The sequence below is a fragment of the Lepus europaeus genome, chromosome 15 (assembly GCF_033115175.1).
Source record: "Lepus europaeus isolate LE1 chromosome 15, mLepTim1.pri, whole genome shotgun sequence".
Taxonomy (NCBI): domain Eukaryota; kingdom Metazoa; phylum Chordata; class Mammalia; order Lagomorpha; family Leporidae; genus Lepus; species Lepus europaeus.
The window spans coordinates 11,930,439-11,945,716 of NC_084841.1; the positions used below are offsets into that span (position 1 = coordinate 11,930,439).

The 15,278-nt window shown below is 45.0% G+C and overlaps 1 protein-coding gene across 2 annotated transcripts in view; it reads left to right on the forward strand.

The window, feature by feature from the left end:
• The first annotated feature begins 8,295 nt into the window (after nt 1-8,295).
• The window catches only part of FBXL7 (F-box and leucine rich repeat protein 7), a 452,031-nt gene continuing 445,048 nt past the window's right edge, over nt 8,296-15,278 (forward strand). Inside the window, exon 1 of one of the 2 annotated variants that reach the window (XM_062212076.1) lies at nt 8,296-8,569. In XM_062212076.1, coding sequence (XP_062068060.1) covers nt 8,533-8,569 — 37 coding nt within the window. In that variant the 5' untranslated portion in view covers nt 8,296-8,532. The remainder of the gene's footprint in view (nt 8,570-15,278) is intronic. The other variant, XM_062212074.1, reaches the window with a different exon arrangement.

A 15,278-nucleotide genomic window follows, 5' to 3' on the forward strand; every position in this document is an offset into this window, starting at 1 on the left:
CTTTCAGGGATCTCATTCATCATCTTTACCATTTTTTTTTTTTGGCTATTTCCTTGCATTCACAAGATAGAAAACATAGTTTCAAGAAACACTGAGGTTGGAAGGAAGGAGAAAAGGAAGAAATTGTGGCAGAGCCCTCTCTGAGTTTTATTTCAACAGCAAAATCTATTCCAGGTGCCCCTACTGAGTTTTGCTTACTTTTCTGGCTAGAGCGTTGTCATCTGGCCATTCTAACTACCAGTTACACTGAGAAAACAAGTAATTAACTTTGATCTGGAGAAGAGTAAAGCAAGCGGGAAGAGAAGAATGTGTGTTCTGTAGGCCAGGCAATGGACTATGCCAGCTGTGATGGGGATTAATTGAATGACAAGTTACCCAGAATTTGGTGATGGTGGTGGTGGGGATAATCATTTCTGTCTGAAAGAAACATTTGCTTTGCTAAGAATGTGTTATATTTTGATAATTAATCTATGCTCATTATAAAACAATATTTCTTTTAGAGAATTCATATGTTAACTTCACTCTGGAATTGAGTTGCCATTTTCTGCCACAAATATAGTAACAAAATATGGAAAGCTGTACTCTGATATAATAAATAAATTAATTATAAGAAATAAAGACATAAATAATGAAAAATAAGGAGGTAATTCAGATTTTTGAAGGCAATCCACGGTAATCAAGAGGGAAAAAATTCAAAATACATGTAAACAAAAGCCAAGGCTCATATCTTACAACTGTTTGTTTCATCTGTTCCTTTTACAAACTAACATTTCTTATGATCATTTCTAGTAATTTTTTTAAAGTCTGGGATTCCAGCTTTGAAGGCTTCCCAAAATGGGTTTCAAGGGAGAGTTTATTTTGTCTACAGTATTCCCAAGGAGGCCCATGGTTAATGATGTGCTCCTTTGCATGCCTGGCAGCCAAAGGACCAAATGAACAGAGCAGGCACACTGACTGGCTGCTGGGATTACAGCCTCATTAAGGCAGCTCCGACAGGCTGTCTATCATAAGCGCCAAGTACAGAAAATTAACCTGAACTTCAATGTCTCCACCTCCAGAGAAAACAGGTGTCCTAAGGAAGGTGTTAGAAATCAGACTGGTCTTTGATTTCAATATTCTAAACAAAATGAAACAAAACTATGAATACTACTGGAAACGACCTTATTCCTACTACTCAGAGTGTTGACATGAAAGTATCAAAGCACTACTGAGTCAGTCATTGAAAAATAGAAATGAAATGTGAGAATCAATGAGAGCTTAGGTTTTCCTACCTTGTTATTTTCCTGGCTCAAATAAGGTTCACAAAAGGCAAGGTTAATATATGTTATTTAGCAATTGGTCAGTTCTTTTGATAAATGAAGTCTTAATTCTCATAATTTATGGTTCAAGCAGAATGTAGCATTTTAGATTATTTGCTTAAATCACTCAATGTTGAATAGATGCAGACATAAATTGGATTAACACTATGAAATCTATTGCCATCAAGACTTGATCTCCAAGGTGAATGGGCCGGAGGTCTCAAAAAGTTCACAGGGGCCGGTGCTGTGGCGCAATAGGTTAATGCTCCACCTGCGGCGCCAGCATCCCATATGGGCGCCGGTTCTAGAACCAGCTGCTCTTCCCATCCAGCTCTCTGCTGTGGACTGGGAAAGCAGTGGAAGGTGGCCCTGGTCCTTGGGCCCCTGCACCCACGTGGGAGACCTGGAAGAGGCTCCTGGTTCCTGGCTTCGGATCGGTGCAGCTCCGGCCGTTGCGGCCAACTGGGAAGTGAACCAGTGGACGGAAGACCTCTCTCTCTGTCTCTCCCTCTCACTGTCTGTAACTCTACCTCTCAAATAAATAAATAAATAAAAATCTAAAAAATTTCACAAAAAATGCGCACTGTGAAAAAACACTATGCACAGATGTCAATATTTTTTTGCACCAAAATAAACTTATCTTTAACTCCATTTCCACGAACTTTTGTAAAGTCTCCACATGGCAAAGGAAATGAAGTACTATAAATGATAGTTCAGGATGAATATATAGAAATAGTTCTAATGGTGAGAAAAAAGGTTTCTTTTTTCAAATTGATCTTCCTTTTTTGAGATCATTGCAGTTTCATATGAACTTGTATGAAAGAAAGCAGATGGATCCCATTTACCCCTTTCTTATTTTTCCAATGTTAACATCTTGCAAAACTGTACTGCAACATCAAGTCATTGATATTGATAAAGCCAAGATGCAGAACATTTCCATGACCTCCAAGGTCTTGTCATCCATTTATAACCGTTATCTACTTCCCTAGAGCTCCCTGATCCCTCAGTAACCATAATTGGAAATCTATTCCCCTCTGTCTACAATTTTGTCATTTCAAAGATTTGGGAAGTGCTAGCCATTATTTCCTAAGTGCTGTTTCTTCTCTCTCCTTCCTCTTCTGGAATGTTGATGACACAAGTGGTCCATCCTCCCTCCCTCCCTCCCTCCCTCCCTCCCTCCCTCCCTCCCTTCCTTCCTCCCTCCCTTCCTCCCTCCCTCCCTTCCTCCCTTCCTCCCTCCCTTCCTTCCTCCCTCCCTCCCTCCCTTCCTTCCTTCCTCCCTCCCTCCCTTCCTTCCTCCCTTCCATCCTCCCTCCCTCCCTCCCTCCCTCCCTCCCTCCCTTCCTCCCTCCCTCCCTCCCTTCCTCCCTCCCTCCCTCCCTCCCTCCCTCCCTTCCTCCCTTCCTTCCTTCCTTCCTTCCTTCCTTCCTTCCTTCCTTCCTTCCTTCCTTCCTTCCTTCCTTTTATTATGGATTTATTTACCTGAAAGGTAGAATTAGAGAGCAAGAGTCAGGGAGGGAGGGAGAGAGAGAGAGAGAGAGAGAGAGAGAGATCTTTCAAAGGCTGATTCACTTCCCAAATGGCCACAAATGGTCTTTTATTGTAGATATTTATAGTCCCATATGTATCTGAGGCTCTGTTCAGCTGTTTTCAGTCTATTTTCCCCTGTCTATACTGAATAATACAAAGGGCTTTCAAAAAGTTTATGGAACTGTATACTGAAAAAAACAAACAAACAAAAAAAAAACAAAAAACAACTATGCATGGGTTTCAAAAATATTTTGCACCAAAATAAATTATGCTTTAATTCTGTTTTCCATGCATCTTTTTGAAGTTCCCTGGTGTCTATTATTCTATCTCCTAATTCCATGATGCTTTCCTTTTTTCTATTCTATTCTGCTGTTCAGCCCATGCACTGAACTTCTTATTTCAGTTTTATTTTTTAGTTCTAAAATTCCACTTGGTTCTTCTTCATATCGTAGATTTCTCTGCTTCCTGTGTCTTAATTCCTATGTGTGGTTGCAGTTGCTCACTGAAGTATTTTTCTTGGCCAGTATAACATCTTTTGCTAGGTTATTCTAGCATTTGTCATCATGGTGTTGGCATTTATTGATTATCTTTTTGTTATGTAGTTTGATATCTTCCTGCTTCTTGGTAAGATGAACCAGGAAGAAACCTGAGACATTTTCATACCGTGTTGTGAGGTTCTTGGTTTTACTTACAGCATCTGTCTTGTCTTTGTCTGATGCTGCTCAGGTAGGGGAAGCAGTCAGAAGGAAGCAGAATACCAGTTTGTGGTTTTTTGCTGGATCTCAGTTCTCAGCTGAGTTCGGGGTGCTCCTCCTGGTGTAGGTGTTCACTGAGAGCTCTGCTGATCCACAGGTCTCCAAAGACCACGCGTGGGGATGGCCCTGTTACCAAGAGGTGTTGCTGGAAGTCCTAAATCTCAACTACTTCTCCTTTCACAGCCCACAGCTGGGGAGTGGGGGGGCAGTCTCTTGTGTCCTTACTGCCAGGTGGGAGTGGGTGATCTATGAGTCAACCAGACCATGGGCCCTTGCTTATCTAGGAAGTTTACCACCATTATGGCAATAAAGCTTTCACAGGAAGGCAGAGTTGTAATTTGGGTAAAAGAGTTTCCCAAAGGACAGGACCTGGTGTTACCAGGACAAAGAGTGAAAAGTATCGTGTAAAGAAAAACAGCAGATACATACTACATTCTTTTTTTTTAATTAGTTAACTTATTTTGAATATGGAGTTACAGAGAAGGAGAGAGGAGGATAGAGAGGTCTTCCATCCGCTGGTTCACTCCCCAAATGGCCATGATGGCCAGAGCTGGGCCAATCTGAAGCTTCTTCCGGGTTTCACACACGGGTGTAGGAGCCCAAGGACTTGGGCCGTCTTCCACTGTGTTCCTAGGCCATAACAGAGAGCTGGATCAGCAGGGACTAGAATCGCACCCATATGGGATGCCTGCGCCACAGGCAGAGTATTAACTTACTGCACCATGGTGCCGGCCAGGCCACAACATACTACATTCTTATTCAGCTGTTAGGTAACTTAGAATGGTTGCTTTAAAAAAAAAAAATCTTTTCAGTGACTATGGTCTCTTAAAAAGGCAGAAACAAAAAAGAGAAACACTAGTCAGATAATTTTATCCCTTTGTTCAACATTCTTTCATTCTGCACGTAGTTATTCATTGAATAACTGCTTTGTGCTCCAGACATTAGGAGCACATTGGTGAAAAGCACCCAATCTGTCTTCACGAGGTTGCAAATGTACATATAGAAGTTAAGGGTTTAAGGACAGGTGTTGTGGTCCCTGCCCCTATGTGGGAGACCAGGTTGGAATTCCAGGTTCCTGGCTTCAGCGTGGCCCCGTCCTGGCTTTTGCAGCCATTTGGGAAGTGAAGGCACAGATGGAAGATCTCTTTCTCTCTCTGTCTCTCCTCTCTCTGTCACTCTGCCTTTCAAATAAATAAAATAAATCTTACAAAAAGAAACTTGAAGGCTTAGGCTTGGAGGTTGTATGAAGATTGGAATTTGGGGTTAAAACTGTATATTTGTATAAAGTCTATATATATATATATATATATTTTTTGTTTTGACAGGCAGAGTGGACAGTGAGAGAGAGACAGAGAGAAAGGTCTTCCTTTTTGCCGTTGGTTCACCCTCCAATGGCCGCCGCGGTAGGCGCGCTGCGGCAAGCGCACCGCGCTGATCCGATGGCAGGAGCCAGGTGCTTCTCCTGGTCTCCCATGGGGTGCAGGGCCCAAGCACTTGGGCCATCCTCCACGGCACTCCCTGGCCACAGCAGAGAGCTGGCCTGGAAGAGGGGCAACTGGGACAGGATCGGTGCCCTGACCGGGACTAGAACCTGGTGTGCCGGCGCCGCAAGGCGGAGGATTAGCCTAGTGAGCCGCGGCGCTGGCTGAAAAGTCTATATTTTAAAAATGAAAATAGACACAAATGTGAATATACCTTTATTGTTAGCAGGAATCATGCATTTCTTCCTTTTTGCTGAGCTATGTTTTTATTCAAATTTGCACTGTGATTAGGCCAGCATGCATTTACTTCAATTTCCATAATCAGAAAGATAATAAAAAATTGTGGTTTTTTTTTCTTTTCTTTTTTTTTTTTCTATTTTGTTTTAAACTGGAATTTTGTAAAGTGGATAGTCAGTCTCCTTCATGATAAGCAATAGATTCTTAAAAATATTGAGGATTTTGATTTCAAAGGAGATAATCGCAGATGGTTGTAATTTACTTTCCAGTATGAGCTTTTCCTAGATATCGAAGACTTTGAAAGGTGACAGCTGAAAGGGGAGGAGTTTAGCTCCCAGTGGAATCCAGGTCAGGTCTAAGAGGAAGCTGCAGGGGACCTGAATGGAACTGGGGCTTACCTCTTGGGTGACTCTAGGTGTTTCAACTCTGGAGCCCCAGTTGCTTATCCTGGCAGGCCCCTGATTGCAAACTTCAAAAGAGAGACTGAGAGCAGCATGCAGTATGGTAGTAGCATAGATAAAGCAAACTCTGAACTCTCTGTGTCAAACAGGAAGACAAGTCTCCTTGGCTCCCCACCTATGGCTGCTTTTTCTTCAGGGAATTCTCCAAATTTATGAGGTCCATGGTAGTCTCCTAAATGGTGACAAAAAAAAAAAAAAAAATCACAAGGACCAAGATTCAGAAACTTACTTTGTGTGAAGATAACGCAGATGTCGGTTCCTTTCTATGCTGGGTTTATACCTTCAGGTGGATTATTTGAAAATCATTTACTCTTCCATGTCTGTGATACCTTTACCTTATTTAATGCCCATGTTACAAGTTTTGAATTTAATTTAGGAGGCATTTGAGAAGCACATGCTGTTATAATATATAAGATATAATCTTACATCTCCTTGGGCTGGGAGAGTATAAATGTTATCATTACAATGCAAAACTCACCCCCATCCTTAAAAATGGATGAATGAATTATTTTTCTTTTAATACACAGTATTTCCTGCACAGCAAATCTAGATTTTTTCTTTTATATATTTATTTGAAAGGCTGAGTGACACACTGAGGGAAAGACACAGAAAGAGATCTACCATCTTCTGGTTCACTCCCCAGATGGTCCTAACAACCTGAACTCCATCCTGGTTTCCCACATGGGCTGCAAGCACTCAAGTACCTGGACCATCTTCTGCCTTCCTCGACACATTTACAGGGCGAGCTGGATCAGAAACAGAGCAGCTGGGATTCGGGCAGGCACTCTGATATGGGATGCCAGTGTCATAATTAGGGGCTTAACTCCTGTGGCACAACACAGCCCTTAGATTTTTAACTTTTGAAAAGCTGTCTTCCCTTGTTAAGAACCAAAATTTCAGTATATTAAAGGAAATTACTCAAATATAATTTAAAGGAAATCCAATTACTAACAATTTCTGCATGTGGTCACAAGTCTTTTAAGAAATATGAAATGGGGGCCGGTGCTATGGCACCACAGGTTAAAGCCTGGGACTGCAGTGCCCGCATCCCATATGGTTGCCAGTTCGAGCCTCAGCTGCCCCACTTCTGATCCAGCTCCCTGCGAACGCCCCTGGGAAAGCAGCAGAGGATGGCCCAAGTGCTTGGGCCCCTGCACCCACCTGGGAGCCCCAGAAGCAGCTCCTGGCTCCTAGATTCAGGTCAGCTCCGAAAAGCGAACCAGCAGATGGAAGATCTCTCTCTTTCAGTGTCTCTACCTCGCTCTCTAACTCTACCTTTCAAATAAACAAAATAAATCTTAAATAAATATGCAATTATAAGGCTCTTGGTTCTCCATTCAACTATCACATGCATGTACTCTCATACACATATATGGCGATACATACACTAACATACGCATCATTGTGTAATTTTAATTTGCAACATCTAACCCCTATGAAAAGAAACTGCTGAGCTTGTCTCCCTACAAAGAATTGTGCCCTGTGAGTGCCCTGAACTTTTCCAGGATGCACTGCTGCAGAATTCTAGGTATTTGCTGAAAAAGGAATGAACATTAAAAATAATTCCTTTAATTAATTAATTGCTTGCTTTTTGTTTTTGTTTCGTGGAGGGAGCACCACAGGGTGTCTTTAAGGCCACATAAACGCCCCCAAAGAGCTGGTGCTGTACTGAACAAAGGGTATCACCCACAGCACGGGGGAAGAAGCCCATTTCCTGGCTCCAGAGCTCTGTAAGTTTTGAGCCCGGAAGCCTCCCTCGTGGGGCGGGGACTGCTTTTGGCTCTTCGGGGACCGGGCTCCCAGCTAAGTTCGCTTCAAGTTTCCCCTCCTTCTCTCCTCCCTTCCCCGCCTCAGCTCCCACACGTGGGGAGCCCCCGAAGACTGCCCGCGTAGATACCCGAAAACCGACAGAAGCGGACGCCGACGCGTGCCTGTTCCCAGTGCCCACACCCCCAAACCGGGCCACCTTGGCAGACAAGCCCCAGGGAATTCGAAGGACTCCTGGAGGCTCATCCTACAGCGCCGGGCCAGGCCTGTAAAGAACAATAGCACGCCGGAGCCAGCGGCTTATTCCTGTCTCCAAGGCTCGCGGGTGGCGCGCAGAGCCGACGCCGAGCCTGGGGCGCGGAGCTGGAGCCCCGAAAAGGCGCGCTGCCCCTTTAAAAGGCCGCGCATCTCCGGGCCGGCCTTCCTCCCCGGGGCTCCAGCTGTGATTGACGCTGGGCGGCGAGAGGAGGCGCCTGGCGCTAACAAAAGTCCGGCCCGCGGGCGAGCCGCGCCGGGCCGCCAGTCTCCACTCGCTCCGGGCACCCGCAACAAGTGGCCGCCGCGCCCTCCCCGGGGAAGCCGCGGGCGCGCAGGGACGCCGGAGGGAGGCGGCCGAGCCCCGGAGCCCGCGCGCCCGCGCGGCTCTGCGCCCACCGCGGGGAGTCGGGGCGGGCGGATGGGGACCCGGCGGCGGCGGCGCGGCGAGCCTCTGGGCGGCCCCCGGGCGCGGGCTCTCCGTGGCGCTGCGCCCGCCGGCCCCGAACGCGGATTCTGAGCGGCAGCCACCCGGGGCCCCGCCCGGAGCACTCAGGGGTGCCAGGAGGGGACGGAGCACCGCCTCCCACCGGGGCGCAGGGGCCGCCCCTGGCCGAGATCGGCCCCGGAGCCGAGGGGTATGCGCAGCTAACGGTCCCGTCGGGCAGGCTTTCCAGTGGCCGAGCGCGCAGGCGGTGCGCCCCAGCTATGCAGTGTCCAGGGAGACGGCGGGCATGACGGCGACAGGATGGGCGCGAACAATGGCAAACAGTACGGCAGTGAGGGTGAGTGGGCCGCCCGTCCTCACCCTCTGGGATCGCGTCCCTCCCCACCCCCCTCCCCTTCCTTTCGACCTCGCGGCTGGGAAGGGGGTTCAGGCGCGCTGCCCCGGCGCGCCCCTGTTTGGCACCCCGTGTGGGCCATCACCTTCCCCCTTGGCACTGATGACCGAGGAGTGGGTCAGGCACCCTGAGGACGCTTGCCCCACCCCGGGGCGTCTTTAAGCAACTTCCCAGGTTGTGTTTGGGATGGTCCAAGTTGCATCGCAGCTGCGTTTGAGAACACATGTGCCTCAACTTTGCTTCTCTGGGCGCCTCGGGTTTAGGATGATGGTCTGGCAGATGGCAAGAAGACGTTTTGGAAAAATAACGCAGTGAAAAGTTTCCCAGGCCTTTGTGCTCCGGCCCCCTGGACTTACTTTCCTGTAGCAGGAAACACTTCTGGGAGGAGAAGTGAAGCTTGCATTCTTTGCTAACTGCCCTTGGTCTGACAGCTTCGTGAGACTAACCACCCTTGGGTCCCACGAGGCTGCGCGCTTTTGTCTGGGCTCTCTTCGGGCTCAAGATGGGCAAAGGACCATCTGTTACGTGGGGCTGGACATTGCCCAGAAATATTGCCTGTCAAGTGGGAACTTGGAAGTTGGGGAAACTTGAAACTCCACCTACTCCTCAAAGGATGATGGATGTGTGGGTTGGCTTCTCCCTCGTCCCTCCTCCCCCTCTGTGCATAGAACCCTAGTGTTGTAACCCGATTGATTCACTGCATGCCCCCGATACGCAGTTCGGCAGTCGGCGAGGTTTGTATCTGGTGAGCTTGGCTGGAGGGGAGCTGGGGCGACGCGGTCAGCTGTGCAGCCGGCCCCAGCGGACAGGCGCTCCTGCAGGAGGGGCCGGTCTTGCAGAGTCGCTGCTGGCCTGTGGAGGTGAGGAGCCTCCCGTCACCCTGTTGCAAACTTTGAGCTGCAGCCACAGAGTGTGGGTGTCTCTCCCCGTGTTTATCCTGTTCGTTTCTCAGCGGCTTTGTGGAATTACAGCAGAAACCGACCCTAAAAAACCATGTCCACATGAAACTTTTGTTTAAGTCATTCTTTTCCAGATCATCATGTTTTGAATTCCATGTGTGTGTGTGTACACACATACATACGTATTCTTCGTCACTCGCTTTCCAGAAGCATATGTAAACACTGATGGGCCTTCCAAAAGTTCATGAAAAAATTGTATTTCAGTTTTTTTTTTTTTGCACCAAAATAAGCATGTCTTTTAAGTCTTTTTTTTCCAGAAGCTTTTTGGATGCTAACTATCTGTATATCCATCCATCCATCCTGGGCAGTTGTGTGAGGATTTTTTTTTTTTTTACTATTCATTTTTTTAAAAAGAAGTTAAAGGTTGTCATTTTAGATAGAAAATATGAAAGTATGCCAAAAAAGATTATTGGAGAATCTTGGCCACTCCCCAAAATGCCTTAGAGTTAATGTTTCTAAAATGTGTGGAAAAATGAAAGATTCAGCCTTCTTACCCTGAATCATTAAAAAGCTTTCAGTGATTGTAGTATGTCCTTGTCAACTCTGGGTGTGCAGTCTGCTCCCTGAACACTGTTGGGGTAAAGGGGAGCCCAAGGGGACTCTGCTGTACCTCTGAACACCCCACTCAGTCCTTCTAGTCTTCAACTCCTCTGATAGCCCAGCATTCTCCCATTGTACAGTGTGTGGTATATGACGACTTCCTGTCTGAACGGCAGAATTTTCAACCCTTGGGAGAGAAAAGGAGAGACAGGGAACTAATGTTCTCCAGCTGTTGTCCGTAAATGCTACCTCTGCATTTTCACTTCAGCTGAAGTCAGATTTTACTGGGATCAGATTTAGATACACTGTGGACTTTTTATAGACAAAACCTCTTGTACTCAGCTGATTCAAGGGGACCAATAGGAAGTTTGGGGAGGAAACTGTGAGTTTTGGCTGGAGGGGAACACTGTGGTTAGTTTTCATCAACTCCTCTCACATGCATCTAGATTTCTCTGTGATAGGCAAGGGAAAGACTAGAGGAAGAGAATTATTAGAACCCCTCCCCCCTTCATACCTTCAGTTATACTATAGCCCCTCCTAAGTAGGATTATGTTTTACAGTTATGTATGGTCAACTTTATGCTGTGCTATTGCCTGGTAAAGTCTGTGCAAACAATCTGGTTGGAATTTGCTGCTGTAGTGCCTTGTTTCTTGCCTAAAATGCCAGATTTCAAAAGAATTGAAAAATATCTGCTAGACATAGTATACCCTTTGTCAAAAGAGACTGGGAGTTAAAACCATTGTATAGATGTAGTGCAATGCAGTATAATATATTTATAAAACTTTGATAGGAAATTGTCAATGAATATGTATTAATAGAGTGCATAGTAACTATAAAACACTGGTGTTTGTGTATACTTTGAACATCTGTAACATATGTATAGCATATGGATTAGTGGCATTTGATACCACCATGCACATGCTTCTTGAATGTTGCAGAATTGTTGAATCATTAGGACTTCTAAAGTGTTAATAATTTATTGGCAAGCTCACATTTTTCTGCTCTTGGAAAATTATCTTTCTTATTGAAAAAAACTTGTTCAGGAAGATTGCCCTAGCAGGTGCAAGGGCACAAAGTCTTCCAAGAGTAATCAGTGTAACCCAAGGACCAGTGGTATTAGCATTACCTGGGAGCTTGTCGGAAACTGAGACTCTCCAGTTCTTTGATCATTTACACATGCACGTTCAAACTTCTTGGAGGTTCTTGTGTGGAGTGCAAGAGCATCAAGTTGGGAGGGTGGAGACTTATTTATACCTAGTGTCAACTCTTGGGCTCTTCTTTCTCTAAGGAGAGAAATTCCTTGGGGGCATTACTATTATCTGTTCCCTGAGTGTGTCATCATTCATTTCATGCCATAATGGGCAATTTAGCAGAGATTAGCCTTGGGGAGACATGTTGTAACCTATAGGAAGCTAAGACTGTTACAGCTAAGAAATCAGTATGTGCCCCTCCCCCTTTGTCATTTCTTTTTCTCCGTGGTCTCTCTATTCCGCATTCATTCCCACCTCCCCTCCTAACTCCACCAGTCCTTAAATCCTTGCTTTTCTTGAAACACCCCAATGGGTGTTTCCAAAGTGTTTTGTTTTTCTAAACGCTACTAAAGATTCAGATTAAGGACCTAGTTTGCAACCCTGCTACTCTCTGTCTTCAGGCTGACTTGGATTCTCGATCTTTAGGTTTTTAGAAACGTAAGCGAATGTCTAAATGCTTAGTGTGTTCTGGTAAATTCTTTTATGGAGGGCTATTCTTTCCCTCTTTATCTTTTTTCATAAAGTATAAGTTACAGCTCATGCATAGAAATCTGGAGAATGAGCTGCGTGATTCAAAGCCATTAGAACCATTAGCTCTGACTCCAGTTAAGCCAAACAAACAAATCCCAGTTCAAGTAGGAAGCGAGGTGCTGTTTTCCCTGCCTTTTAAGGTTTCCCAGCCTCACAGTCACTAACTCGGTGGTTTCAGTGTCATGTTTATTCTACTGCAGCAGGTCAGAGGCAGTAGCACTTACTCTGTTAACAGCTCTTTTGCAAAGCCCTGGATAGTGTTGAATTGGAGCTGATGAGCCTCTAGCAATGGGAATTGACCCTTGGTAGCTCTCTGCTCTACCAAGGGCTGTGGGTTCCTTTCAGCATCTCGGATCTCTGTTGTTGGATAGGAGGCAAGCCAGTCACCCTAGAGCATTAATCATGGCAAATCCATCACCACCTTGGAAAACATACTTTGAAATAATATGAAAGTTAAGGTTTGGTGCAAGTATGTATGTCCAGGGGGTGATTCTGAGCACTCGACGCGCTCCAACTCACTTCATCCTCACAGTAATCCCATGGAGCAGGTACTCAGGTGTTCCTGTTTTGTCTGTTAGGAGACACAGGACTAGAGCGTTTGACAGGTTTCCCAGAGTCATACAGTGGGTATAGGTTGAGTTGAGGGCAACTCTAAGCATTCATTCAGCGACCATATGTTTACATTTTATTTCTACTGTGGCCCAGGGTCTCCTAGGTTCTTAGGATAATTCAGCAGGCAGATAAAATTTCTATCTTTTGCATATTCTGTTGTGTGTGTGTGTGTGTGTGTGTATGAGAGAGAGAGAGAGAGAGAGAGAGAGAGAGAGAGAGAGAGAGAGAGAGAGAGAGGATGGAGGGGAATTGGGACAATTAACACACATACGCAAACATAATAATTCTATAAACCGTATGGTACATTACAAGAGGCTAAGGCCTCTGAATAATGGAAATTGGCAGATTATGGGAATTGGGAATGTGGGAAGAAAAGGGCACTGGAATTTTAATTGAGTAGTAACCATGGTCTTTACTGAAAAGCTAGCATTTAGACCACGACCTATAGGAAATGAGGGACTGTGCTTGGGGGATCCAGGTCCCCTGTCACCATTATTTCTAACTGCCATGGTGTTAAATGAAGGGGAATACTCCTCCATGCTGGTCCTAGTTATTTCGAGCTGTTATAACACAGTAGCAGAGACTGGATGGCTTGTAAATTATAGACATTTATTTCTCGCAGTTCCGTAGGGCAGAAGTCTGAGATCAGGGTTCTGCGTGGTCAGGTTCTGGTGAGGACCCTCTTTCAGGGGTGGATTGCCATCCTCTCGTGTCCTCACCTGGCCGTGGTGGGAAGATAGCTAGTGTGCCCACCTCTTAGAAGGGAGTTAATCCCATTCATGAGGGCTCCTCCCTGTTTACTTTATTACCTCTCACAGGCCACATTCAGTCCCTTGCAAAGTTTGAAGGCATAAAGTCTGACTTTAGGAAAAATGTAGCATTATCAGTTTTCCATGGTCTGATATAGTAGAGGACTCAGTGTAGCCACTAACCTTGCTTTTGAGTTCTTTGGTTCTATGTTTCATCCTGTTATATCATAGCAGATATAAATGGGAAGATATTTTCAGAGATTTGGTGACTTTTTTTGCAAATTTAAAGCAAAAGAGTAAAAAGAGGTAACTTTTATTTCAGCTTGAGAATTAACTCACATAAATTTTGTCTTTTATTCCCTCTACGCTTTGAAGCAGAATGGATTCTCTATTGATTTTGAGTAATGAGGTATCATTTTGCTCTTCATTTATACCTGCAGGTATCTCTGGAAGCTGTTTAGCTACCATTGCTTGACTGACTAGTGGGGACTCCTAGGTACTGTGCATTTTAAGATTGTCTTAGGAATGTATTAAAAATATGTGACAGAATCTGGCATAAAAACTAGACTGAATCAATTCTTTGAATGAATGATGAGGGAGATAAATGAAGTTTAGAAACTTAGTACTTAAAAATAATATTTGAAGAACTGTCATGATGAGTGTCGTATTTCAGAGTGCTGAACAAAGGTTGATTATGAGAGTTACAAGGAGTTAGAGTTGGCTCTAAGGAAGGCTTGCCAAATAATTAGAGGTGTCCAAGTCTCAGCTGGACTTCCTAATGAGGGAGCAAGTCTACAGGAAAGTGACCATGTACGTGTGCCAGAGACTTCTGTATAGAGTACAGGATCAACCATCTGACCCTAAGCCAAGTCTCCTGGCAAGCATTCTTTCATATATGATAATGGCTGATGCAGGGTTATCATTTGGCTCTAAATTACTTTGCTCTGTTTCCCACCATGATAACTGGTTATCCAACAGTACTATCGTCACTTTTCCTGGGTTAATTCTGTGTATATCTCTGTGTGTCATTCTGTATGTGCAATGCATATGTCTCATGTGTGTGTTTATATGTTTTTAAATATATTTCTATGTTAATTGGCAAACCTGTTTTTTCTCCTGCCTTTTTAAAAAATACTTATTTATTTATTTGCAAGTTAGAGTTACAGAGGGAGGGAGAGGGAGAGTGAGAGATAGAGATATCATCCATCCACTGATTCACTCCCCAAATAATGCTGAAAGGCCACCACAAAACACACAAAACACTGGAGTTAAAAGAAAAGCTTATTGTCGGAAGGCGGGAACCCGACAGGCTAGAGAGGGCAAGAGAGGCCAAAGAGAGGGCCAGTGTGGGAAAGCAGGCCTTGTTATAGCCTTGCAGGGATGAGGAAGTGGGAGCAGCTAATCCTGTAGAGGGGAGGTAGAGTTGACGTTCGTGGTTGGGCCATTTGATTACCTGACTCCTAGTAAGCCAAGCTGAATTCTGGAGGGACTGAACTTATTGTACAAGATGGAGACTTAAGTCAGAGCCTAAGATAGCATCAGGCACTTAAGATGGCAGCTTAGATAAGACAACACCATTTCACTAACAGATTCAGTGGCCAGGAGTCAGGAGCTTCATCCGGGCCTTCCAGATGGGTGCAGGGGTCCAAGCACTTGGGCCATCTTCTGCTACTTTCCCAGGTACATTAGTAGGGAGCTGGATCAGAAGTGGAGCAGCCAGGACTTGAACATACAGGATGCTGGAATTGCCAGCAGCAACTTAACCTGTTGCATCACAATGCTAGTCTCTTTCCTCTGCCGTCAGTGGGATATAATCTGCTCTGAAAATTGATTTTGATAAATTGATTTTGATAAATTACTTAAATTACTTTATTTTCAGTGTAGTCATGGATACCAACTATACTTAAGAGGGTCACTTTTTTTCCTATTATCCTAAACCGTGCAGATCTAATAAGCTTGAAGCAAGGCTTTTTATTGTGCTTCTGCTGGTTATCTTGAATAAATATTTTAA